A 25,463-nucleotide genomic window follows, 5' to 3' on the forward strand; every position below is an offset into this window, starting at 1 on the left:
TGAGTCTTTATCAAATGAAAACAAAAACATATACTAACAGTGTTAATCCAATAGTTTCTTTGTAATTTACTTTTGTTGGCAAGACGTCACATAACTAAGATAAAAAGACAACTTCACAGAGTATTGCATGAATTTATGGCCAAGTACCACTTAAAAAAATGAAGTGAGAAGAATAATATAAAGACAGGTCAGGTCTAACAAATTAACCTATACAATTTGCATGAATACTTACGACGGGAGCACGAGGGTTGCATGATTCTTTAAACCAATTACCATCGTATATTATAAAACTAATTAATCATTATATTATTATATAGAGATGAAATTTTGACGAAGCACAGATCATCGAATTTCTTTGGCTGCAAATAAACTAATGATGCATCGTACTTTATTGATCATGGCCTTAATCACGTCAGCGGTTTCAAGGAATGACGAAGAGCTGTGTAGGGACATGTTCGAAAGCTTCATTGAGGGAATGTCTATGCAACCTTCTCCACAGTACTGTAGGGGAGTGAGCCACTTGAATAACGTCCTCAAGCTCACGTCTCCAGTTGCTGTAATTAATTGATTCTTGTAACTCGTTTTTTTTCTTTTGCTTTTGTTTTTCCGATTTTTCACCGTAATGAACCGGTGGGTCCCGTGTTTTTGCATGTAGTTGCAGGGACTGGAGAATAAGAAGGAGAAGGGACGGGTAGGTAAACCGTGTGAATGCATGGAGTTAGAGGTAACTTGGAAAATAAGATGTGTAAGATGCGACCAAGATCCAAGCCCGAATGTAACCAAATATGAATCACATGTGAATGTCTTATAGATCTCTCTCTCTAAATATATATTGTGATGCATCATATGAAAGATCATATCTCTTAGTTTATGTGATTTGAGTTTCTAGTTAGATGTGTGTGATTAATCAAGAAAGATGGATTCAAAACTAATCACTAATTTTAATAGCAAAGCCTTGATTAGACAGATCACCAACTCCTTGGTCCCTCGTTAATGTGTGTGTGATTGATCATAGATCTTTATCATCTTGACAATCAAATGAAAATTCATTTAAATCTTGGGATAATTCAAGTTTTGAGAAATTGATCAATCCGTATTGGCAAAAAAGAGAGAAATTGATCGATCCGAGTTTCTATCACAGTGACGTATGTGAGTACACTACGCTACATTCTAATTACAGTAAAAACTCTATTAATTAATAATGTTAAAATTATGAAAATATATTAATTTATAAAGGTATTAATTTTTTTAAAAAAATTTCTTTTTAGATTTATATTTTTTTAAGAAAATTTGATGCATAAAAATAAAAATATTTTATTCATGATATTATATATTGGTAGAGTTTATAGATTTAAATTCTAACTATTTTTATTAGATTATGGATATATTTTATGTATGATGAATACATATCATATAATATAAATTCATCTTTATATGTCATTCAATAATAAAACTAAAAATAAAACTAGATTTTAAATTTATATGTATATATAAAATTTATATATGTAATAATTATTAATTTATTATTTTAGTGAGACCATATATTTACCGAAGATTTTTCTAATTATTATTACCTATTATTTTATCGAATTATGTCATATTTTACATCAGTCCAAACTATTTTTTAAAATTTATTTATCGAATTTATAATTTTCAAATATTAATTCATAGAGTTTTTACTGTAATAAGAATCAAAATGAACACTTAACATGGTTACAAAGTATAAGAGAAACGATGTCGTTTATTAAAACAAAGAAGAAACGTCAGTTGGAGAGAACGCGTTGCCATTGGACGACGCTGGTGATAATATTACAGAATCACCTGCTAGTACTAGTTCACATTTTTTAACGTCAAAAGCATTTACTTCATAAACTCCTCTCTGTCTCCATTCTTGTTTCACTTCAACCATCACCTAGAAGAACCGTCTCAAGTTTTTCTTAGAATGGCAGGCAGAGATAATTCTCCATAAGATGAAGGTACTAATTACCTATTTGATTCTTCTTTTTACTGTGAGATCTCCTTGATCTGATATGGTTTATTCCCGGCTACCCTTTTGTTGTTTGGCCATATGATTTGACTCGTTGTAGTTCTTCTATGTTTTGATGTTTAAGAGTGAGTTCGGATTTATATTTTAAGAAATGATTAAGAGACAAAATAGGTTGAAAATCTCATTTATATTAGAAGTAAATCGAAGTAAAAAAGGTGTTACAAAAGTGAAGTGATTTCGATTTTTGAATCGAGCTCGCTCTCACAAAAGTATTGAGATCGCTTAAATATTTTCTATTCTCTTTTCGCTCAGGAGAAAAATCAGTCCTTTGCTCGATTAGCAAAAGTCTTCTTTTATAGCCAAAATACACCCCCAAATAAGACAAAAGACAGCTCGTCGTCCTTCGTGATGAGATCATATATTAGGTATTTGTTAGAATGAGGTCATATATTCGCTGTGACTCGAGTTCAGCTCACTTCGTCCCTAGGCATTTAATGTGAATCACTGTATCATCTGTACTTTTCTGACCGGCCAGCACGCCTGTCGAGAGTATGGGCTCGAGCTCGCTTGGTCAGATGTCGTTCCTTACTTTTATCTGTTAGTTTTCCGAGTTTTGGGTAAAGGTCGGGTTCTGAGGATCGACTCTCCTGACATGAGAAGAGGCAAAATCAAGATGTGGAAGAACACCCACAGATGCAGTGATACTGCAGCAGTCTCTTAAGCTTGGTAAAGGCGGGTCAACCACTGTAACGGGGATACCAATAGATGGTCAAAAGCTAATGGTTGCTAAATTTGGAGACTCAAGGGCAGTGATGTCTAGGAATGGAGTTGTGCATCAGCTCTCAGTTGATCATGAACCAAGTAATGAGAGGAGATACATAGAGAAAAGAGGTGGATTTGTATCCAATATTCCAGGTAAAAGAGCTGTGTGTATATATTAGTTACTTGACTAGTTATGGTTTTGGGACCATATGTGTATATTAACTTTCATTGACGTGCTGCAGGGGATGTTCCACGAGTGGATGGGCAATTAGTTATTGCTAAAGCGTTTGGAGATAAAAGATTAAAGATACATCTGAGTTCAAAACCAGACATTACTCACCAGGCAGTTGGAGACCAGAATGAGTTCATTGTTTTTGCTAGTGATGGTATTTAGAAGGCAAGTCAAATGACTCAGTTGTTGGAGATGGATTTCATCTACCCACAAGGCCTGTCAAATAAAGAGCCCTGCACATGAAGTCGGTTCCACGAGCTCGGTTGACGAATTCGGCTTGACTGTTCGGCGGCTAGAAGTACGACTCGAAAACTCGGCCCAGATGTTTGACATGTTAAACTCAGTCCGATTCATTAGGTTAAACCGACTCAAAGTAAAATATCATCCCTGGATTTTTGGGTAGAACCTAAGAATTATCCAGGGTTCATCTTTAGACTCTCGTTAATGTGTTTTGCTGTTGGGTCGGCTCTGCAAACAAGTGTATGAGATTTATTCAGTTTACTAGTAGATTCTATGATCACATCATCGATGATCTCTCTATCTTTAGTCTCTAACAAATATTATATTAGTATTTATTTATTTTTTCCATCAAAACAAAGGTTATACTAACTTGATGGAATACATGATTGGGACACTGAAGCCGGAAAGCCACATAACTTTCGGAGACTAAGCCAGCGGATGAAAGAGCTATCCTTGGAGACTTTAGCCGGCGAACAACAGACATGTTCCCGGAACCAAAAGATAAAACCTTAGAGCTAGGATGAAACAAATTCAGAACAGATCCAACAATACAATACAGTGAACAATGTTAAAATTGGAAGGAACAAGAAGGAGAAGAAGGATAAAGTCATCAAAGAACGAACTTATTGATGGAGTTCAAGGCTACACTCTTTATTATGCTCCAAATGTCACCATAACATACCACTTAAGGAGCCAGAGCTAGAACCCTTGACACCTCCAAAGAAGACTCAGGGAGGAGGTCGGTAAACCTGACGCCTTCGATGAACTGATGATAATTAAGGAGCCAAAGGCCCAATACCTTCGAGACGAACCGGATATCTTGCCTGCAAGTAAATACCACAGAAGCCTAACTGTTGCAACACCTTCAACGGTTAAGCATCCTTCTGAACCCACCAATCACAACAACAGTGCAGACCACATAAACACTGAAATCGCAAACGAACAGAGCAACAGTTGAGGAAGAGGTTACCAAACAAACGGTGGGAAGGAACCAGGTCCAAAAACACCAGATACACAGATCCAAGCATGTTCAAACACTCCGTAATCAGCACCAACCAAACCCAAAAGCTCAACAAATGGATTTAAGATCTAATCTAAATCTGAAAGAAGAAAAACCCTAGCCATGACTAAAGCCAACTAAATAACCGAGAAACTAGAAAGAAACTACAACACGAAAGAAACAAATAAACAAATAAACCCGACCGCCGGTGGCTTGGAGAGCTGGACTCGTCGGCCATAAACACGATACAGATCTAAGATGTGCTAGAGAGAAGACATAAGGTTTTTAGAGAGAGAAGTAAATCATGTCTTTCTATATTTAGTATTTATATATAATTATCTTTACGCAAATAAACTTTAATGGAAAAAAGAAATTATACCAATCAAAAGTTGCCAAATGGCATGATCATTTCTCACTTTATATCATTTGTACCAACGTGTCTTGAAGAAGAGGCGTGTAGCTCATGTTTACTACACTCTCTCTCATTTTTTTATTTTTTTCTAATATTAGTTAGAGAAATTGCATCCTATAGTTACACAAAAAAAGTCAAATTAGCCAACTAACTTAAATCTCATTCTTTCTCTTCCACCATCTTCCTATCTCTCTCTACTCTCACTCTATAAATCTAATTTTAGTTTTTTTTTGCTATTTCCCAAATTCTCCATATTAGTTATGCAGAGAGACTTTCATTTTTGTCATCTATGCGCATGCTTTAAATGCAAGTATAATAGAATTTTCAAAATCCCTAAATGTTGAAAATTTGATTATCTTTTTTAAATTGACTTACAAGATATTGAATCTATATCCGGTTCATCTAAGAGGTTTATACCATATATTTTAAGCTTCTAAAAAAAAAACTTAAGTGTGATTTCCGAAATCTGTATTAGGTACCAAATATTTTTGAAATTCATTTTAAAATTTTCCTTTTAGAAAAAAACACTTTTAAACTTTAAAATGTGAAATTTTTCAAAGTTCAAAATAGAGTGTATTTTTAAAAATGCTCTAGTACTTCATCAGATAAAGTTTCTTTCATCAACAGCAAATTCAATTCCAGAAAAGGGGTTAAACTTCCAAAGAATTCAGTCACCAACCAGGCAACTACCACGTAATAAATTCTCTTCCTTGCATTTATGAATAAAGCACAAAAATTAGATTGATCTGTAATGACTAGCCTATATACTTCTTTCATCATTGCTTCTTGAAATTCCTCCAAAATCAAAGTATTTTTTCCCCGAGTTGTTTCATGATGAAGAGTTTCCAGCGATCTGCTCTCCTTTTGATCACCTTGTGCATTTTCTTCTTCATTCCGGTTTCAATCTCCGTTCCATTCATCCTTTTACATGGTAATCAACGATCCTTTCTCTATCTCCTCTTTTATGTTTGCTACTTTTAACGAGTTAAAAACATTTTGACTGGAACAGGGATTCGAGATCAATGCTCCAATGGTGGAACGATTAGCTTCACACAGCTCCTTAGCAACCTCTCCAGCTCCCCTGGCTCTTGCTTGTACGGACTCAACTCATACCTTCTTCTTGCTTCATCCTAATTTTACCAAAAAAGGTTTATCTCTGTCTCTTTCTCTCTGTGGGTTTATGTGTCATCTTATAGAGAAATAGGAAATGGAGAACAAGACTCCGTGTCCATGCCGCTTACGCAACAAGCGAGTATAGCGTGTGAGAAAGTGAAACAGATGAAGGAGTTGAGTCAAGGTTACAACATTGTTGCACAGTCTTGTTTGATCCAAAAATGGTGTTTATCTTTGTGATGTTTGTTGGAATCAATCAAATAAAGAATCTAAAGATAAAAGCTTAGATTCTTGAAGTTTAGGAGAAATCTTAAAAGAATCAAATGAAAAATGAACATCAAAAGAGTTTATTGATTTAAGATTGTATTACATGTAGGATTACAAGTGTAAATAAATCTAATAATCCATAAACCCTTTGTAAGAAGTGTTCTAGTCTAAAATGGAGAAGAAGAGATCCTTTGATAAAGAGAGTTGTATCTCTATTTATACAAAGAAGAAGCTAGGGCTTCATAGTAAAATGAGTCTAGTTTATTGTCTAATGGGCCTTGAGGTAGGATGTAAATCCACCCCCAACAAGTCTCAAGGAAACTTAGTCGCTAGAGGCCTAATTGAGTTCTGTGACAATGCTCCTCCTGTCCTCAACTATGTTTCCTTAGGAGGTCCTCACGCTGGCATAGCCAACATCCCCAAGTGTACTGTGAGTTTTTTTATATTCCCTTTCTCTTTGTCTCTGTGTCTTAATCACAACAACAACAACAATGGGTTTCTCCTTCTCTGTTTCCAAGTCTCCTGTGTGCCAGCTACTGAGAACAGATGTCTACAGCGACTATGTTCAGGTACACCACATTTTCTCTCTCTCTTCTTCTTATATAATCAAAATCTTAAAAGCATTATTAGTAACAGCACCTTCTAATGAATCTGCAGGATCATATTGCTCCAAGTGGTTATATCAAACTTCCTAATGTAAAAACTCAAAACCTCAAATAATTTCTTACTTAAATGAATACCTGCAATTGACAAAAATCTTTGTAATTTTGCTCTCAGGAGATGTCAAAGTACCTGGAACACTCCAAGTATCTGCCAAAGCTCAACAACGAGAGACCTAACGAGAGGAACTCCATTTATAAAGAACGTTTCACCAGCTTGCACAACTTGATCCTCGTCATGGTGGCGCCTCCTAAACCAATTAATGATCCTTGAGATTCCACCCAATTCTTGAACAAGATTGTTGGATGATTAGATCATAAATAATATTGTTATTCTTCGTTTTCCTTAAAACAGTTTCAGGGTGATAAAGTAGTGATGCCTAAAGAAAGTTGTTGGTTCGGATATTACCCTGATGGAGCTACAACACCACTTTTGCCTCCTCAACAGGTGAAAACCTTAAACTGGTCCTCATATTATCATTTATTTTCGTGTTCATCAATCAACTACTTGTGTTCTGAAACTATGTATTCTTTCTCCAGACGAAGCTCTATACGGAGGATTGGATTGGTCTGAAAACATTGGATGCTGCTGGAAAAGTGAAGTTTGTTGGTGTCCCTGGAGAGCACCTTCAGATGGCGCATGATGACGTTGTAAAGCACGTCGTGCCTTACCTCCAGAACAATCCTACGTTTCTTTCTTAATGCAGACTCCACCAAAATTTAATGGAAGACAGTGGTATCTTATTAATAAGTGAAGAAGTTTAGTATAAACTAAACAAATGCTTTGATTATCTTCTCATTTTATCAAAGAGAGCCAATTTTATGCAAATGGTTTTCGTTTATAAATAATTTTCAACAGGTGCGAAAACTATTCCAACAGGTACTATATGACTAAACCGGCACTCCATACACTGAATGTATTTAAATCCTTTTATATAATAGGATGTATACGATGTTTTCTTCTTCATATATCCAAATATTTTTTAAAATTATTACATTCTATTGGATTACAGCATATTTTTGTGAAGAAAATAAAGGCTATGATTTAAATTTTCAAGTCAAAAAGAAAACAAACACCAACCACGGATGGCGCCATCGCGGTCTTTAATACTTTCATTTCAACATATTAAAGAGAGTTTAAAGGCCCGGCCATACACCAACCACAATTGATAAATGATCTTCCATTTCAAAATAAAATTATTGTTGTGAAAATTAAAATTTCTTAATGGTAAGCGTTAGTTGAGCTGAGCCAAACGAAGATGATCAAGTGTGAAAATATCTTGTGTTATTAAAAAAATATATTGTTGTGTAAATTGTTTTTTTTTTAATGGTAAGCATTAGTTGAGCTGGGCTAAACCAAGAAGATGATCAATGTGGGAAAACATCTTCTTTTATTAAAAATAATTATGGTTGTTGTGTAATTTTTTTTTTAATGGTAAGCATTAGTTGAGCTGAGCTAAACGAAGAAGATGATCAAAGTGTGAAAAAATCTTCTGTTATTAAAAAAAAAATTATTGTTGTGTAAATTAAAATTTCTTAATGGTAAGCGTTAGTTGAGCTGAGCTTTGTTAATGGTAAGCGTTAGAGCATCCACATTAGTGAACCCCCCTTTGGGGTTCATAGCATTTTTTTAATATTTTTTGGATAGGGCCATGAATAGTATTGAACTTCTTGCTATTGTGCTTCTACATTAGTGAACCTCTCTAGGAGTTCATAAGAATTAAATAATATATTTATAATTTTTTTTTTACTTTTGAAATTATTTTGAAAAGATAAATATAATATTGTAAAATATATTTTATAAATAAAATTTATTCATTACATTGATAATTGATGAAGATACAAAGATTATTCATCTAAGTTACCAAATTTTTGCCATACATTTTCAACTAAATCAGCTTTCAAACTATCATGTTTTCCTGAATCCCGAACTTCATTGCGCATGCCTAGCATGTTATTCAAATGCAAACTTTCTCTCCTTTTGACTTTCGAATTTCTGCTTGACTCTCCTGACTCGAACTGAGAAGTATCACTTAGAGAGTATCCGCCTCGTTCGTTCTCCACAATCATATTGTGTAATATGACACAAGTTCTCATAATCTTCCCTAACTTTTCCTTGTCCCATAGCCGACCTGGGTTTTTTACTATTGCAAACCTCGATTGCAAACCCCGAAAGCCCTTTCGACATCTTTCCTAGTGGATTCTTGATGTTTAGCAAACAGCTCTGCTTTATTACCTTGAGGAAGTGGGATGGATTGGATAAATGTTGACCAATTCGGATAAATTCCGTCAGTAAGGTAGTACGCCATACGGTAAGTGTGATTGTTGACCTTGAATTTAACTTTAGGTGCTCGACCTTGTATAATGTCATCAAAAACAGGAGACCGATCAAGAACATTGATATCGTTTAAGGTACCTGGTAATCCGAAAAATGCGTGCCATATCCAAAGATCTTCTGATGCCACAGCCTCTAAGACAATTGTCGGCTTTCCTGAACCTCGTGTGTACTGCCCTCTCCAAGCCGTAGGGCAGTTTTTCCACTCCCAATGCATACAGTTAATGCTACCAATCATTCCTGGAAACCCGCGAACCTCTCCAATATCGAGTAATCGTTGAAGATCTTCCGCGGTAGGTCTTCTTAGATACTCTTCACCAAAAAAGTCTATTATCCCATTAGTGAAATGTTCCAAACATAAAAGTGCCGTACTTTCACCAAGTCGGAGATATTCGTCATACGTATCTCCCGATTGACCATATGCGAGCATACGTATAGCTGCCGTACATTTTTGAAGAGGTGATAGGCCTTTCCTTCCATGAGCATTTCGTCTTTGCCGAAAGTATGGAACACCTGTACTTAGCCGCTCGACAATGCGAAGGAACAATGGCTTGTTCATTCGAAAACGCCGCCTAAACATGTCCGGTGGGTAAGTAGGATTTTCCTGGAAATAGTCATTCCATAGTTGAATGTGGCCTTGTTCCCGATCTCTTTCGATATAAGCTCGTCTCTTTGGTTTGTTGGCTTGTACAAGTAGAGAGTCGACGATATTATCAAATTCTTCGTCAAAAAATTCTTCAAAAGCTTCATCTACGCCATCTGACGATGAGGACGACATTTCTTATAAAGAAAAAAAAAGAGATAAAAGAAGAACAATTGATTTAGAGTTTTTTAAAAAAAATTAAAAAGGGAAAAAATTGAAAAAAACAAGATAGAAGAAGAAAATATGATTAAGAGTTAAAAACCCATGAAGCAAAACCCATCACACTAGAGTACAACTACTACTACTACGATAACCCGTGAAGCAGAACCCATCAACCTCAGAAAAAAACGTGACCTGCAGAAGCGCTTGTAGAACCCGTGACCTTGTAGAACCCGTGACCTCCAGAACCCGTGACCTCCAGAACCCGTGACCTCCAGAACCCGTGACGTCCAGAACCCGTGACCAACAACCTTCACCTGCAAAACGAGACATAAGAAGAGAAGTTTTAGTCAACAAGTAATGAACTAAGCAAATCCGCAACTAAGTACAAGCAGTTATCAAGTAATGAACTAAGCAAATTATGAACTAAACAACTTAGAAAACTAGAAAAATTATCAAATTGTCACCTAGAGCATCTCAGAAACTAGTTTGTCCTTCAGAGCCACCTCACTCTCAGTTAGAGTTTCTAGTTTCTTAGAGAGTAATCGATCTAGTATTTTTTGTTTCGATAGGTTTCGTTTCAAGTCTAGAATGCTCTCTAGTCGATCAAATGCTGCTTCATTCCCCTTTTTCTTGCGTTTGGCTGATTTGCAAGCCTTCACACCAGGAGGCCTAGCCTCATCCGAGTCAGGGACTGACTCTGCAGCCTCCTTTCGTTTCTCCTTTGCACCATCTTTTGCGCAAGAGGTCGATCTCCACTTTTGATCATACCTCAGCTCCCTCCACGCGTGTTCAAGTGCGAACTTCGCGTGGTAGTCGTTAAAGAAGATGTCATGAGCAGACTTCATGACATCGTTCTCATTTTGCCCACTAGCTTGCTCTTTCAAAGCCGCCTCATAGCTTCCAACGAACTTACACACCTGCTCATTAACCCTTCCCCACCTCTGCTTACACTGACTCCACTCTCTAGGAGCAAAGCCAATGACCTGAGCGCTTGAATTAAAGTAATCCTCTATTCTTTTCCAAAAAGACCCTAACTTCTGCTGGTTACTAACTATGGGATCCTTACTGGTGTTCAACCAGGCACTAATGAGGACAATGTCTTCTTGTGTTGTCCACTTTCTCCTCTCCACCGGTTTAGGAACATCTGAGGACCCTACATCTATGGTTTGAGTGGTTTGACTGCACTGGGAAGATAATAGGTTTACAAACCCGGGAGAATTAAGAGAAAAGGGATCCATTTTGGTTTCAGGTTGTGTTTAAAATTTTTTGGTGTTTTTTGACAAGTGCGTGGTGATTTAGAGTGATTTTTAGAACTTGCTTTGTGTTTACAGTAGTTGGTTTGAGTATCTATAAAAGGTGTTTCTATCTACCTAACATTCATTAGCCTTAATTAGACAACAAGTTTATCACAGAATGCATTCATTACACATCAAATCAATTTTTAAAAACTCAAACACGTTTTCGACAGATAGCATTTTATGACCATTCATCACAGCAACCAACCAACAACTAGTTAATGAAACCTAAAATCTAGTACAGCTCCTACTCTAGATATTTAATGAAACTAGTTGAGTTCCTACTTAAGTTAAGTATCAGTTCAACTACAACAAGCAACCTACGCGGAAAGAACTTCAACTTCAGTTTAGTAGGAATGTTTACCTGTTGGATTTCAGTCGAAACAGACATTCTCCAGAGCAGCCACCTGCACTGTGAGGTTATACACGTCACCAGTGAGCTTATCAAGCAGCAAAGTCAGCCTTTTAACTTGTGCCTGCAGAAGGAAAAAAATAAACCTTGTTACTGAATATGTAAAAACCAATATTTAGAAAAACAAACCTTGTTACTGAATATGTAAAAACTTTCTACTAGATACTCTTAGACAAAGTGACAAACCTCAACACTCTCAATCTGTTTATTGAGAATGGGCACCCCCTTTATCACCTCATCAGCCTCCTCAACACGCTTACGCAGGCGTACCATCTCCTCCTGCACACCTATAACCCAAGGCTGTCGATAATGCAAACCATCAGCCTTGGTTAAACCATAAACACATGAGAGAACATATTTTAAAATTTAACTAATAATGAAGACGCTGAGTAATGAAGGGAAGCACGGGTTTGTATCTAACCTCGTAGTTAACGCAGCTGAAGAAGCGCTTCCCAGGCTGAGTGTCGAACTCATCCTTCACTCTCAGCTCGTCAATCATTCTCCCACCACAAGCACATCTTCTGGGCATCCCATATTCCGAATCGGCCACGTCTCCCAGGTGGTTTAAGAACTCTAGTTGCCTCTTACTATCTCTTATCTCTTCTAAGGGATCCATCTGAAACACAAAACTTGAAATGATTAGCCCCTATTTGATTTTCAATACGCAAAAGTCTAACCATTAATCGATCAAACGAACCGTCTATCCAACCCAGTTTACTATTTCAAACCAATTATCGAAACCCCCAAATTGATTTTTTAAACCCTAACTCGATAACCCCTATTTGATTTTCAATCCGCAAACCATTAAGCGATAATTAGAATCCCTATCCGAGGTTATACAACCGTAAATCCAAACCCATCTCCATTTCGAACCCTAACTCGACATCAGAAATTTTTACGAGAATTTCCAAAAGCGATTTCGACTACAAAACTCTTCTATATAAACGGTGAATCGAGTCGATACTCACCTCTGCTCCTGGAGGAGACAATCCGCCGTCGAATCGATCGAGAAAAGGAGAGAAAAGTGGAGAGAGATCGGCGTCGCACGCGAAATCGCCGGAGGAGGAAACCCTAGCTTTTTACGCGAAAATGAGAGAAATGATTCTCTCTCCGCTTTCCACCGCGTGACGTCGACTCCCCTTCTCCAGTGAGAATGCGACACCTGTCGTGAACCCGTATCGGACAGGGTCACTCGTAAGAGGCGGGTCGCGAGATTAAACCTAATTTCTCATTTATTTTTATTACCCGGGCCTATGATACTGAGCCCATGAACCTGTTATAAACCCTTGATGGGGTTGCTCTTAGTTGGATGAACAAAGTGTGAAAACATCTTCTTTTATTCATTTGCTGTTGCCTGTTGATATTACTTTTTCTAGTACTAACTACCTTCTCGATTTATACTAACAGTACGTTTATTTTTTACCACTAAAAATAGAATGTATGATTTATAAATTTATAAAAATCTTTAAAATAAAAGGTGTGTTTTCTAACTCAGCTAAAAAATCATTAAAATGCATGGTTATACAAAATAAGTAAGAACCAGCAACCAAATAAAAAGGCAATTTACCGTAGGCCTGTCTCTATAAATATGATTGAACCACAAGAAGATAGACTAGTCTGTACTTCTTTGTCTTCTTCTCAAGATTAGCGATAGTTATTTCTCTGAGTTCTTCCATGGATAAGAGCTTCAAGCGATCTGCTATCTTTGTAACCTTCACCATCTTCTTCTTCACTCCGGTTTCAATCTCTGTTCCATTCATTCACTTACACGGTAATTAAAGATCTTCTTCCTTTTTTCTTTTTTTGATCGATACTGAACCTAATGGATAGGATTGAGACAGGGATTAATGATCAATGCTCAAGCGTTGAAGCTAGAAGCTTCACACAGCTCCTTAGGAACCTCTCCAGCTCCCCTGGCTACTGCTTGTACCGACCCAACACACTCAAATTCTCTTCTTGTTTTCATCATAAATCTTGCTAAAGGGCTTATCTCACTCTCTCCCTCTGTTATCTTGTAGAGAAATAGGAAATGGTGAGAAAGATTCCATGTACATGCCCCTTATGCAGCAAGCGAGTATAGCGTGTGAGAAAGTTAAGCAGATGAAAGAGCTGAGTCAAGGTTACAACATTGTTGCACAGTCACAAGGAAACATGGTCGCGAGAGGTTTGATTGAGTTCTGTGACGATGCTCCTCCTGTCCTCAACTATGTTTCCTTGGGAGGTCCTCATGCTGGCATCTCCATCATTCCCAAGTGTCCTGCGGGAGCTGTAAGTTCTCGTCCCTTTTTTCCTTGTCTCTTTTGTCTTAACAACAAGTTACATTCATAATAACAACAATAAACTTTTCTGTTTAGAGTTATCCACTTTGCCAGCTGCAGGAAACAGAGGTCTACAGCGACTCTGCTCAAGTAAACCTTTCTCTCTCTCTCTCTCTCTCTCTTCTTCTATTTCTAATCAAGATCTTAAACCATTATTAGTACACTTCATTAACAACACCTTCTAATGACTATGCAGGACCATATTGCTCCATGTGGATATATCAAACTCGCTACTGTACAAACTCTAATTCTTAAATATTTATATGAATAACTCTGTAGAGCTAAGCGTTGTTATCTTATTCACAGGAAATATCAGAGTATATGGAACACAGCAAGTTTCTACCAAAGCTCAACAATGAGAGACCTAACGAGAGGAACTCCACTTATAAAGAACGTTTCACTAGCTTGCACAACTTGGTCCTAGTTATGGTGCTGTCTCCTAAAACCAATGATCCTTGAACAACATTGTTGGATGATTAACTCATGAATCTTTGTTTTTTAATTTTTTTCTTAATAACAGTTCGAGGGTGATACAATAGTAGTTCCTAGAGAAACTTGTTGGTTCGGATTTTACCCTGACGGAGCTACGGCACCTCTTTTGCCTCCTCAAAAGGTGAAAACCTTAAACTCATCATCCTCAGTTTCATTTCTTTTTCTTATCATTAGCCAACCCCACTTGTTTCTGAAACTATGTTTTTTTGCAGACAAAACTCTATATTGAGGACTGGATTGGTCTGAAAACATTGGATGATGCTGGAAAAGTGAAGTTTGTCGGTGTCCCTGGAGATCACCTCGAAATGGCGCATGATGACGTTGTGAAATACGTCGTGCCTTACCTGCAAAACCAGCTTTCGTTTTCTTCTTGATGCAGATCAACCTAAATTCATGAATAAGGGCGTCCTCATTAGTAATGCCCTTTCCGAAGAAGAAGTTTTTTTGATCAATGGAGTAATTTTTTTTGAACTATTCATCATTGTAATAATTACGATAACATAAGTTTCATCATTTCTTTTCTTTTAATAATAAGAATCACAATAAATACCTTTAACGGGTGTGTCTGATAATTACTCCCTCCATTCGTTTATACATGACGTTTTAAACCTTTTATTTTGTATCAAAATACTTGATGTTTCCTGAAAACTATCCATAATATAATGATAAAGAATTTATTTATCCCTTATACATTCCACATAAGTTGAAACATTCATTACTCCATATTCACGTTTACTCTATTTTAAAGGAAAAAATAGAGTATATATGGAAATGCCCTTAGAAGATTTTGAATATGTATCCGGTTCATCTAACGAGGTTCATACCATATATTATAAGATTCTACAAAAAAAAAAAACTTAAGTGTGATATCCGAATTCCGTATTAGGTACCAAATATTTTTGAAATTCATTTTAAAATTTTGCTTTTAGAAAAAAAAACACCTTTAAACTTTAAAATATGAAGTTTGAAACACCTTTAAACTTCAAAAAATAGAGTGTACTTTTAAAAATGCTCTAGTACTTTCATCAAATAAAGTTTCTTTCATTAACAGCAAATTCAATTCCAGAAAAGGGGTTAAACTTCCAAAGAATTAAGTCACCAACCAGGCAACTACCACGTAATAAATTCTCTTCCTTGCATTTATGATTAAAGCACAAAAATTAGATTGATCTGCAATGACTAGCCTATACTTCTTTCCTCGTTGCTTCTTGAGATTCCTCCAAAATCAAAGTATTCTTTCTTCGAGTTGTTGCATGATGAAGAGTTTCCAACGATGTGCTCTCCTAGTGAGGACCTTGTCAGTCTTCGTCTTCTTCATCCCGGTTACAATCTCCGTTCCATTCATCCTTTTACACGGTAATCAACGATCCTTTCTCTATCTCCTCTTTTATGTTTGCTACTTTTAACGAGTTAAAAACATTTTGACTGGAACAGGGATTCGAGATCAATGCTCCAATGGTGGAACGATTAGCTTCACACAGCTCCTTAGCAACCTCTCCAGCTCCCCTGGCTCTTGCTTGTACGGACTCAACTCATACCTTCTTCTTGCTTCATCCTAATTTTACCAAAAAAGGTTTATCTCTGTCTCTTTCTCTCTGTGGGTTTATGTGTCATCTTATAGAGAAATAGGAAATGGAGAACAAGACTCCGTGTCCATGCCGCTTACGCAACAAGCGAGTATAGCGTGTGAGAAAGTGAAACAGATGAAGGAGTTGAGTCAAGGTTACAACATTGTTGCACAGTCTTGTTTGATCCAAAAATGGTGTTTATCTTTGTGATGTTTGTTGGAATCAATCAAATAAAGAATCTAAAGATAAAAGCTTAGATTCTTGAAGTTTAGGAGAAATCTTAAAAGAATCAAATGAAAAATGAACATCAAAAGAGTTTATTGATTTAAGATTGTATTACATGTAGGATTACAAGTGTAAATAAATCTAATAATCCATAAACCCTTTGTAAGAAGTGTTCTAGTCTAAAATGGAGAAGAAGAGATCCTTTGATAAAGAGAGTTGTATCTCTATTTATACAAAGAAGAAGCTAGGGCTTCATAGTAAAATGAGTCTAGTTTATTGTCTAATGGGCCTTGAGGTAGGATGTAAATCCACCCCCAACAAGTCTCAAGGAAACTTAGTCGCTAGAGGCCTAATTGAGTTCTGTGACAATGCTCCTCCTGTCCTCAACTATGTTTCCTTAGGAGGTCCTCACGCTGGCATAGCCAACATCCCCAAGTGTACTGTGAGTTTTTTTATATTCCCTTTCTCTTTGTCTCTGTGTCTTAATCACAACAACAACAACAATGGGTTTCTCCTTCTCTGTTTCCAAGTCTCCTGTGTGCCAGCTACTGAGAACAGATGTCTACAGCGACTATGTTCAGGTACACCACATTTTCTCTCTCTCTTCTTCTTATATAATCAAAATCTTAAAAGCATTATTAGTAACAGCACCTTCTAATGAATCTGCAGGATCATATTGCTCCAAGTGGTTATATCAAACTTCCTAATGTAAAAACTCAAAACCTCAAATAATTTCTTACTTAAATGAATACCTGCAATTGACAAAAATCTTTGTAATTTTGCTCTCAGGAGATGTCAAAGTACCTGGAACACTCCAAGTATCTGCCAAAGCTCAACAACGAGAGACCTAACGAGAGGAACTCCATTTATAAAGAACGTTTCACCAGCTTGCACAACTTGATCCTCGTCATGGTGGCGCCTCCTAAACCAATTAATGATCCTTGAGATTCCACCCAATTCTTGAACAAGATTGTTGGATGATTAGATCATAAATAATATTGTTATTCTTCGTTTTCCTTAAAACAGTTTCAGGGTGATAAAGTAGTGATGCCTAAAGAAAGTTGTTGGTTCGGATATTACCCTGATGGAGCTACAACACCACTTTTGCCTCCTCAACAGGTGAAAACCTTAAACTGGTCCTCATATTATCATTTATTTTCGTGTTCATCAATCAACTACTTGTGTTCTGAAACTATGTATTCTTTCTCCAGACGAAGCTCTATACGGAGGATTGGATTGGTCTGAAAACATTGGATGCTGCTGGAAAAGTGAAGTTTGTTGGTGTCCCTGGAGAGCACCTTCAGATGGCGCATGATGACGTTGTAAAGCACGTCGTGCCTTACCTCCAGAACAATCCTACGTTTCTTTCTTAATGCAGACTCCACCAAAATTTAATGGAAGACAGTGGTATCTTATTAATAAGTGAAGAAGTTTAGTATAAACTAAACAAATGCTTTGATTATCTTCTCATTTTATCAAAGAGAGCCAATTTTATGCAAATGGTTTTCGTTTATAAATAATTTTCAACAGGTGCGAAAACTATTCCAACAGGTACTATATGACTAAACCGGCACTCCATACACTGAATGTATTTAAATCCTTTTATATAATAGGATGTATACGATGTTTTCTTCTTCATATATCCAAATATTTTTTAAAATTATTACATTCTATTGGATTACAGCATATTTTTGTGAAGAAAATAAAGGCTATGATTTAAATTTTCAAGTCAAAAAGAAAACAAACACCAACCACGGATGGCGCCATCGCGGTCTTTAATACTTTCATTTCAACATATTAAAGAGAGTTTAAAGGCCCGGCCATACACCAACCACAATTGATAAATGATCTTCCATTTCAAAATAAAATTATTGTTGTGAAAATTAAAATTTCTTAATGGTAAGCGTTAGTTGAGCTGAGCCAAACGAAGATGATCAAGTGTGAAAATATCTTGTGTTATTAAAAAAATATATTGTTGTGTAAATTGTTTTTTTTTTAATGGTAAGCATTAGTTGAGCTGGGCTAAACCAAGAAGATGATCAATGTGGGAAAACATCTTCTTTTATTAAAAATAATTATGGTTGTTGTGTAATTTTTTTTTTAATGGTAAGCATTAGTTGAGCTGAGCTAAACGAAGAAGATGATCAAAGTGTGAAAAAATCTTCTGTTATTAAAAAAAAAATTATTGTTGTGTAAATTAAAATTTCTTAATGGTAAGCGTTAGTTGAGCTGAGCTTTGTTAATGGTAAGCGTTAGTTGGGGCTAAACGAAAAAGATGAACAAAGTGTGAAAACATCTTCTTTTATTCATTTGCTGTTGCCTGTTGATATTACTTTTTCTAGTACTAACTACCTTCTCGATTTATACTAACAGTACGTTTATTTTTTACCACTAAAAATAGAATGTATGATTTATAAATTTATAAAAATCTTTAAAATAAAAGGTGTGTTTTCTAACTCAGCTAAAAAATCATTAAAATGCATGGTTATACAAAATAAGTAAGAACCAGCAACCAAATAAAAAGGCAATTTACCGTAGGCCTGTCTCTATAAATATGATTGAACCACAAGAAGATAGACTAGTCTGTACTTCTTTGTCTTCTTCTCAAGATTAGCGATAGTTATTTCTCTGAGTTCTTCCATGGATAAGAGCTTCAAGCGATCTGCTATCTTTGTAACCTTCACCATCTTCTTCTTCACTCCGGTTTCAATCTCTGTTCCATTCATTCACTTACACGGTAATTAAAGATCTTCTTCCTTTTTTCTTTTTTTGATCGATACTGAACCTAATGGATAGGATTGAGACAGGGATTAATGATCAATGCTCAAGCGTTGAAGCTAGAAGCTTCACACAGCTCCTTAGGAACCTCTCCAGCTCCCCTGGCTACTGCTTGTACCGACCCAACACACTCAAATTCTCTTCTTGTTTTCATCATAAATCTTGCTAAAGGGCTTATCTCACTCTCTCCCTCTGTTATCTTGTAGAGAAATAGGAAATGGTGAGAAAGATTCCATGTACATGCCCCTTATGCAGCAAGCGAGTATAGCGTGTGAGAAAGTTAAGCAGATGAAAGAGCTGAGTCAAGGTTACAACATTGTTGCACAGTCACAAGGAAACATGGTCGCGAGAGGTTTGATTGAGTTCTGTGACGATGCTCCTCCTGTCCTCAACTATGTTTCCTTGGGAGGTCCTCATGCTGGCATCTCCATCATTCCCAAGTGTCCTGCGGGAGCTGTAAGTTCTCGTCCCTTTTTTCCTTGTCTCTTTTGTCTTAACAACAAGTTAGATTCATAATAACAACAATAAACTTCTCTGTTTAGAGTTATCCACTTTGCCAGCTGCAGGAAACAGAGGTCTACAGCGACTCTGCTCAAGTACACCTTATCTCTCTCTCTCTCTCTCTCTCTCTCTCTCTCTCTCTCTTCTTCTATTTCTAATCAAGATCTTAAACCATTATTAGTACACTTCATTAACAACACCTTCTAATGACTATGCAGGACCATATTGCTCCATGTGGATATATCAAACTCGCTACTGTACAAACTCTAATTCTTAAATGTTTTTTTTTTTTTCTAATTCTTAAATGTTTTTTTTATCTCTCTTTTTTCTACTGTACAAACTCTAATTCTTAAATGTTTATATGAATAACTTAGTAGAGCTAAGCGTTTGTTATCTTATTCACAGGAAATATCAGAGTATATGGAACACAGCAAGTTTCTACCAAAGCTCAACAATGAGAGACCTAACGAGAGGAACTCCACTTATAAAGAACGTTTCACTAGCTTGCTGTAAATTATAATAGAATAGATATATTATTGTGTTGTGTTTAATAAGAGAATACAATATGCATATATATAGTAGTAACATTAACATAATGTTAACACTAGATAATGCTAACTTTCCTAAACACTTAATGTAAATATGCTAGAATATCTTGAGAGTAACTTGTTCTTCAAGTCTTTCCTTTTATTCTTGAGGGTCTTCATGGGTTTCACAGGCTTCACAGACTTGGTCCGTAAGATACATATCTTCCGGCCCAACATATCTCTAATACTCCCCCGCACGACAAACGTGGGATGCAACACGCAAATCTGCAATCACAAAGCAGACCACGTATGTCGTGGACACTATGTCGAGGAAAACAAATCAGTAGATTCCTTCGAGAATAAACTTCAACTTAGACAAGGAGGGATGAAATCTTCAGCTCTTCTTCGGTCTTGACAATGAGAATACATCTCGTGGGCGCAACTGCAACTCCATAAACAATTATCCTTGACTTGGACAGTCCATAACACGGACTAAAAAAAACTGACCTAAGAATTTGAGCGTTCAACTAGAACTCCCCCGTAATGGTTAAACTATAACCAATAAATCCCAAACTATGAGAAAACAACTCTTGAGAAATTCTAAACTATAGAAAAATCTCAGATAGAAAATAACCCATGTGAAACTACAAACCTTAACCCTCAATAATTCTCAAGCATTCACCAAAATAGAAAAAAAAATAATAATAATAATAAATCCTTTGACTTAAATAACATACTTAACAAAACCCTGATACTTATTATTAAGAAGTATCCCTAATGAGAGAACTTGACGTTGACGTCTTCGTCTGGATCGTCGTCACCACCTTCTTTGCCATCATCAACACCACCGATGATAAGCATCTTCGAAGTTTAAAACTTATAACGCGGAAGCTTAATTTTGATCCCTAAGAATCGAATGCTCTGATACCATGTAAATTATAATAGAATAGATATATTATTGTGTTGTGTTTAATAAGAGAATACAATATGCATATATATAGTAGTAACATTAACATAATGTTAACACTAGATAATGCTAACTTTCCTAAACACTTAATGTAAATATGCTAGAATATCTTGAGAGTAACTTGTTCTTCAAGTCTTTCATTTTATTCTTGAGGGTCTTCATGGGTTTCACAGGCTTCACAGACTTGGTCCGTAAGATACATATCTTCCGGCCCAACATATCTCTAATACTTGCACAACTTGGTCCTAGTTATGGTGCTGTCTCCTAAAACCAATGATCCTTGAACAACATTGTTGGATGATTAACTCATGAATCTTTGTTTTTTAATTTTTTCTTAATAACAGTTCGAGGGTGATACAATAGTAGTTCCTAGAGAAACTTGTTGGTTCGGATTTTACCCTGAAGGAGCTACAGCACCTCTTTTGCCTCCTCAAAAGGTGAAAACCTTAAACTCATCATCCTCAGTTTCATTTCTGTTTCTCATCATTAGCCAACCCCACTTGTTTCTGAAAATATGTTTTTTTCAGACAAAGCTATATACTGAGGACTGGATTGGTCTGAAAACACTGGATGATGCTGGAAAAGTGAAGTTTGTCGGTGTCCCTGGAGATCACCTCGAAATGGCGCATGATGACGTTGTGAAATACGTCGTGCCTTACCTGCAAAACCAGCTTGCATTTTCTTCTTGATGTAGATCAACCTAAATTCATGAATAAGGGCCTCATTAGTATGCCATTTCCGAAGAAGAACTTTTTCTTGATCAATGTAATAATTTTTTTTTGAACTATTGATCCTTGTAATAATTATGATAACAAAAGTTTCATCATTTGTCTTTATCTGTTAATAATAAGAATCACAATAAATATCTTTAACGGGTGTGTTTGATAATTATAACTTTTTCATAAGCTTATTAGACTGTGTGTCAAATTTTAAAGTGTTTATTAAGTAGTTTTCAGATTATAACCGTTAATTAGTTTAAAGTTGTATCTTTAACATTTATGTCTTTCAACTCTTTTTTTCTCTCATATAGACTATATATCTCATTCTTCAGTCTTATTATGATAGAGGACATAATGCAGATTTACAAATCCTTCTACATTAGCTGAAAAAATGAAAAACGAATATATAATGTGCATTTTGATTTCGTGAACATGAGTTATGGGTTTTACTGGCAAACGAGGAAAGATAACCCTTTATATTTAAAAACCAAACTTATTCCAGGCCCATAAAAGCCCACGAAGAGTAATATTAATTCAGCAGCCGCCTTTGTGGCGGTCCTTTCCTTTAACAGTCCCACATCGGGAGACTGGGAGAAATAAGCAGTAGAAGAAGTACTATAAATACATATCACCTTCACAGAGCTCAAACCACGCAGCCATGTGGTGAGCACAAAGCGAACTATTCTTTCGCCTTTTACTAAAGAATACCGTGTGCTCTCCATGCTTAAGTGGCATACGCCTATTTTTGGAGGGACCCGCTCTCGAGTGGGCCCAACAACAATTAGTTGTAAGCTTCAACCAATCCGACATGAAACACTTGATAAGCTTCAGTTTCTTGTTTATATTTTGTTTTTGCATATATATTGTTGTTTACCATTTCTTAGGATATGTTTTACTACAATAAGGCCGATGAAGATAGTGTTTGTTCTTTGATTACAGACTGAATAAACTAGGTTCTTTGGTTTGAATTCGTCGGTGATCATATCGAACATTGTGATAACATTGCGTCGTTAGATAGTATTGGTCCATGTCTGTCATCTGTACACAATACAGAGTCGAATTGTGATTATGGTCCTTATGGCTAGTAATCTTTAATTACAGAATACGAGAGACTAGTTCTGCTTTTCACTAATTTAAACATGGAAATATAAAGAAAGTCACCAAAACTCCATGTTTATGAGACCAAGCTTTTCACTTAAGTTTTCCTCAGATCCTAGAGAGACCAAATAAATGTTATTCATCACCCAATTCCTTCCCTCAAGAATCCCAAGAATTGCATAATGAATTGAGTCAAACCGATTATTTTAGCCGCTACTTCGGCTGTAAAATTTGTCCCACTAAGTTGGCCCTAGTAAGACCCAGTAGAATTTCATAAATTATACTTTGTTCTCATTATACTTGGTCATTGGAACATCATTGGGTTAAAATTTCATAAATTATAGTTTGTTCTTACTATTTTCATTAACCTGACGTTTGATTTTTTTCTGTATGTGCCATTCCTAAATTCATTATTCTTTTATGACATTTCAGCATGATCTTTTTCTTCTTCTTTTAGCATGATCTTTGTCAAACGTAAATGAAGATAGAGGCCATCATTTTGTCAACACGGTAGTGCGTTTAAAGAAGATCTGAGAAAAAAGGAATAAATTGTTTTCCCCATTCTTTTATGTTTTGTTTGTCATCAAGAAGACAAGAACAACTAATTTAATCAGATTTAAGTAGTTTTTAAAAATGAAAAAGCTTTTAAGGATACATAACGAGAGTCAATAATCTAAAAAGTACAATGACCCACATAATTAATCATATAACCCACAGAACCGGAATAAAGTTAAGACCTAGGATGCTTGACATCAAAAGTTGACCCATGGGCCATTTGGAGCCACGGGTTCAAAGACACCGACCTTTGGCTGTGGTTCGATGGTCCGCCCACGCGTTCGCATGATGGACACATGAGAAGCGTGGTCGGTGGACTCATCTTACCATACAACCCCGGTGAAAGCTTTAGTGCCCTTAGTTCCGCTGCCTCTTTCTCGAGCCGTCTGTTCTCTTCTGTCAATTTCTCTACGCATCTCTTCAAATACTCGCAATCTACTTCGGTTTGCTTCAACTTTGTCCTGTTGTCCACAAAAAAATGGTTGTATATGTTAAATAAACATTGCTCTAAAGGGTTAAAACGGTCATTTAATATCCTATTATGAGTTCTTTGACTCTCACCTTGCTCTTCTGTTTTGGAACCACACTTCCACTTGTCTTGCGGTTAAACCTAGCTTCTTAGCCAAAGCCAGCTTCTGTTTCTGTAGATTTACCATAAAGCCCTTGTTAGATCAGATTATTTTTATACTAGAGAATAGAATACTCTGAGGGTGGAAATGATTACTTACGGGATTGAGAGTGTTGTGCTCCTTGAAAGTGTCTTCGAGAACAGCAGATTGATCTTTGGATAGCCTGAGCTTCTTTCTACAAGCCTCTCCTCCATATTCTTCTTCTTCGTCGGAGGTTCCACGTGAGGAAGATCGGTCCAGAGCGATGTCTAGGTCATCTCCGCTACCTTGTCTCTCGCTCCTCCTCTTGCCGCTCACGGTGCTCGAGATCGTGCTGTTTGGGGAAGAAACTCCGGTCTCTTCCTCCAACTCCACCGTCGACGGCAAGCTGTTCACGTCAATTTTCCTTAGAGATTGATGGTTTTGATGATCTGCAGAAAAGGGGAAATGGGTCATTTCGAGATCTGTTTGTTTCTTGGTGAAAAAGGTTTGTAGAAGAAATAAACGTACCTGAGGAGGATACAAAGGTCTGGTTCCATGGGAACATCTGGTGATTAGACATTGGTGAAGAAGTAGGTTTGAGATTTAGCTGGAGAGGATGTTGATTTTGTGCAAACCCCAAGCTCAGACTTAAACCCAAATCATCTTTTCCCATCATCATGATATTATATATATTAGGCCTTTGAATATTAGTTTTCCTCAAGAACTTCAAACAGTAAGGTTTTGGTAGATGAGAATATAAAACGTTTTGAACTTTATGGGTAGAAATGACAAAAGAAACCTTCGAAGTGCTGAATTTGCCTCAAAGGCTCTAACTTTGAAAGTGGAGGAAGTGTAAAGAGGACGACACGATCAACCTCTAGGGTTCTTATGGAGAGAGAGAGATAGAGAGATGTGAAATGGGGATGAAGAGAGGTGATTAATATAGGAGTTGAATGAAATGAAAGCTTGTCAGGTTGGCCAATTATAATCTATAATGGCCTTTTGACATCTCTATTATTTTATCCCCAACTTGTTCCCTCTTTGTCTTCTCTTTTTCTTTTTCTTCTTCTTTTACTATTAGTCTCTTATACTACATCATATAGGTCCTCTCTTTAGTTAACTATTTCCATAAGACATAACCTAAAAGTTATTCCATTATGTATGGAATCCAAAGTCTAGTTTCAAATCTATTCTACACTCAAATTTTCAATATATTTTGGCTGCAACTGGATTGTAAATATTTGGAATGGAATGATGTAGAATGACATATTCCATTAATTCCATAAAAAAAATTACCATTTGACATAAATGGAATGGAATACTCATTCCATCAATTCCAAAAATAAATAGAGAAAATACAAAGAGAATCATTCCATTTTTTGCTGTATTTCATTCCTACCATTCCATTTATTTTAAATTCCACAAATTCCATATTTATTTACCAGTTACACTAATTATTTATGTTCTTACAAATTCGTGCGCAAAAGCCCCCCATGTTATGAGGATTTGAGGATATATGTGGCGCAATCCCCGTTTTTTATTTAGCAACAAATAGTTACATTACATACATGATACATATAGAAAATATTACACTCCATATAGAAAA

General features: G+C 36.3%; 8 protein-coding genes, 1 non-coding gene and 1 pseudogene across 9 annotated transcripts; 7 read left to right on the forward strand and 3 right to left on the reverse strand.

Annotated features, from left to right (window-relative positions):
• The first annotated feature begins 289 nt into the window (after positions 1-289).
• Positions 290-932, forward strand: LOC106364254 (protein ARABIDOPSIS THALIANA ANTHER 7). The gene is made up of 2 exons (XM_013803876.3): positions 290-556; positions 656-932. Exons 1-2 carry the CDS (start codon positions 374-376, stop codon positions 809-811), a joined length of 339 nt encoding a protein of 112 aa, XP_013659330.3. The 5' UTR covers positions 290-373; the 3' UTR covers positions 812-932.
• A 1,711-nt stretch (positions 933-2,643) lies between these two features.
• Positions 2,644-4,414, forward strand: LOC125575889 (annotated as a pseudogene).
• A 759-nt stretch (positions 4,415-5,173) lies between these two features.
• On the forward strand, positions 5,174-7,501 carry LOC106452950 (palmitoyl-protein thioesterase 3). Its single transcript, XM_048735080.1, has 9 exons — positions 5,174-5,564; positions 5,643-5,727; positions 5,830-5,949; positions 6,323-6,443; positions 6,532-6,582; positions 6,671-6,709; positions 6,791-6,913; positions 7,028-7,120; positions 7,213-7,501. Exons 1-9 carry the CDS (start codon positions 5,465-5,467, stop codon positions 7,372-7,374), a joined length of 894 nt encoding a protein of 297 aa, XP_048591037.1. The 5' UTR covers positions 5,174-5,464; the 3' UTR covers positions 7,375-7,501.
• A 1,315-nt stretch (positions 7,502-8,816) lies between these two features.
• LOC125589898 lies at positions 8,817-9,785 on the reverse strand. The gene is made up of 2 exons (XM_048762665.1): positions 9,170-9,785; positions 8,817-9,028 (listed from the first exon to the last, which is right to left on the reverse strand). The coding sequence occupies exons 1-2, from the start codon at positions 9,783-9,785 to the stop codon at positions 8,817-8,819; spliced, it is 828 nt and encodes a 275-aa protein (XP_048618622.1).
• Positions 9,786-9,934: 149 nt separating this feature from the next.
• On the reverse strand, positions 9,935-11,050 carry LOC106369735 (glutathione S-transferase T3-like). The gene is made up of 2 exons (XM_048763040.1): positions 10,295-11,050; positions 9,935-10,126 (listed from the first exon to the last, which is right to left on the reverse strand). Exons 1-2 carry the CDS (start codon positions 11,048-11,050, stop codon positions 9,935-9,937), a joined length of 948 nt encoding a protein of 315 aa, XP_048618997.1.
• A 2,003-nt stretch (positions 11,051-13,053) lies between these two features.
• On the forward strand, positions 13,054-14,885 carry LOC106452959 (palmitoyl-protein thioesterase 1). Its single transcript, XM_013895163.3, has 8 exons — positions 13,054-13,290; positions 13,361-13,445; positions 13,538-13,787; positions 13,874-13,927; positions 14,034-14,072; positions 14,144-14,266; positions 14,358-14,450; positions 14,542-14,885. Exons 1-8 carry the CDS (start codon positions 13,194-13,196, stop codon positions 14,701-14,703), a joined length of 903 nt encoding a protein of 300 aa, XP_013750617.2. The 5' UTR covers positions 13,054-13,193; the 3' UTR covers positions 14,704-14,885.
• Positions 14,886-15,387: 502 nt separating this feature from the next.
• Positions 15,388-17,622, forward strand: LOC125575882 (palmitoyl-protein thioesterase 3-like). The gene is made up of 9 exons (XM_048735061.1): positions 15,388-15,685; positions 15,764-15,848; positions 15,951-16,070; positions 16,444-16,564; positions 16,653-16,703; positions 16,792-16,830; positions 16,912-17,034; positions 17,149-17,241; positions 17,334-17,622. Exons 1-9 carry the CDS (start codon positions 15,505-15,507, stop codon positions 17,493-17,495), a joined length of 975 nt encoding a protein of 324 aa, XP_048591018.1. The 5' UTR covers positions 15,388-15,504; the 3' UTR covers positions 17,496-17,622.
• A 999-nt stretch (positions 17,623-18,621) lies between these two features.
• LOC125575890 (palmitoyl-protein thioesterase 1-like) lies at positions 18,622-21,721 on the forward strand. Its single transcript, XM_048735093.1, has 9 exons — positions 18,622-18,859; positions 18,930-19,014; positions 19,107-19,356; positions 19,443-19,496; positions 19,620-19,658; positions 19,807-19,904; positions 21,125-21,149; positions 21,240-21,332; positions 21,423-21,721. The coding sequence occupies exons 1-9, from the start codon at positions 18,763-18,765 to the stop codon at positions 21,582-21,584; spliced, it is 903 nt and encodes a 300-aa protein (XP_048591050.1). The 5' UTR covers positions 18,622-18,762; the 3' UTR covers positions 21,585-21,721.
• A 546-nt stretch (positions 21,722-22,267) lies between these two features.
• Positions 22,268-22,387, forward strand: LOC125579427. Its single transcript, XR_007317462.1, has one exon. It is a non-coding gene; the product is annotated as a U5 spliceosomal RNA (small nuclear RNA).
• A 930-nt stretch (positions 22,388-23,317) lies between these two features.
• On the reverse strand, positions 23,318-24,818 carry LOC106378399 (homeobox-leucine zipper protein HAT1). Its single transcript, XM_013818535.3, has 4 exons — positions 24,386-24,818; positions 23,996-24,306; positions 23,829-23,908; positions 23,318-23,728 (listed from the first exon to the last, which is right to left on the reverse strand). The coding sequence occupies exons 1-4, from the start codon at positions 24,534-24,536 to the stop codon at positions 23,443-23,445; spliced, it is 828 nt and encodes a 275-aa protein (XP_013673989.1). The 5' UTR covers positions 24,537-24,818; the 3' UTR covers positions 23,318-23,442.
• Positions 24,819-25,463: the final 645 nt, after the last annotated feature.

Source organism: Brassica napus, chromosome A1 (assembly GCF_020379485.1).
Source record: "Brassica napus cultivar Da-Ae chromosome A1, Da-Ae, whole genome shotgun sequence".
Taxonomy (NCBI): Eukaryota; Viridiplantae; Streptophyta; class Magnoliopsida; order Brassicales; family Brassicaceae; genus Brassica; species Brassica napus.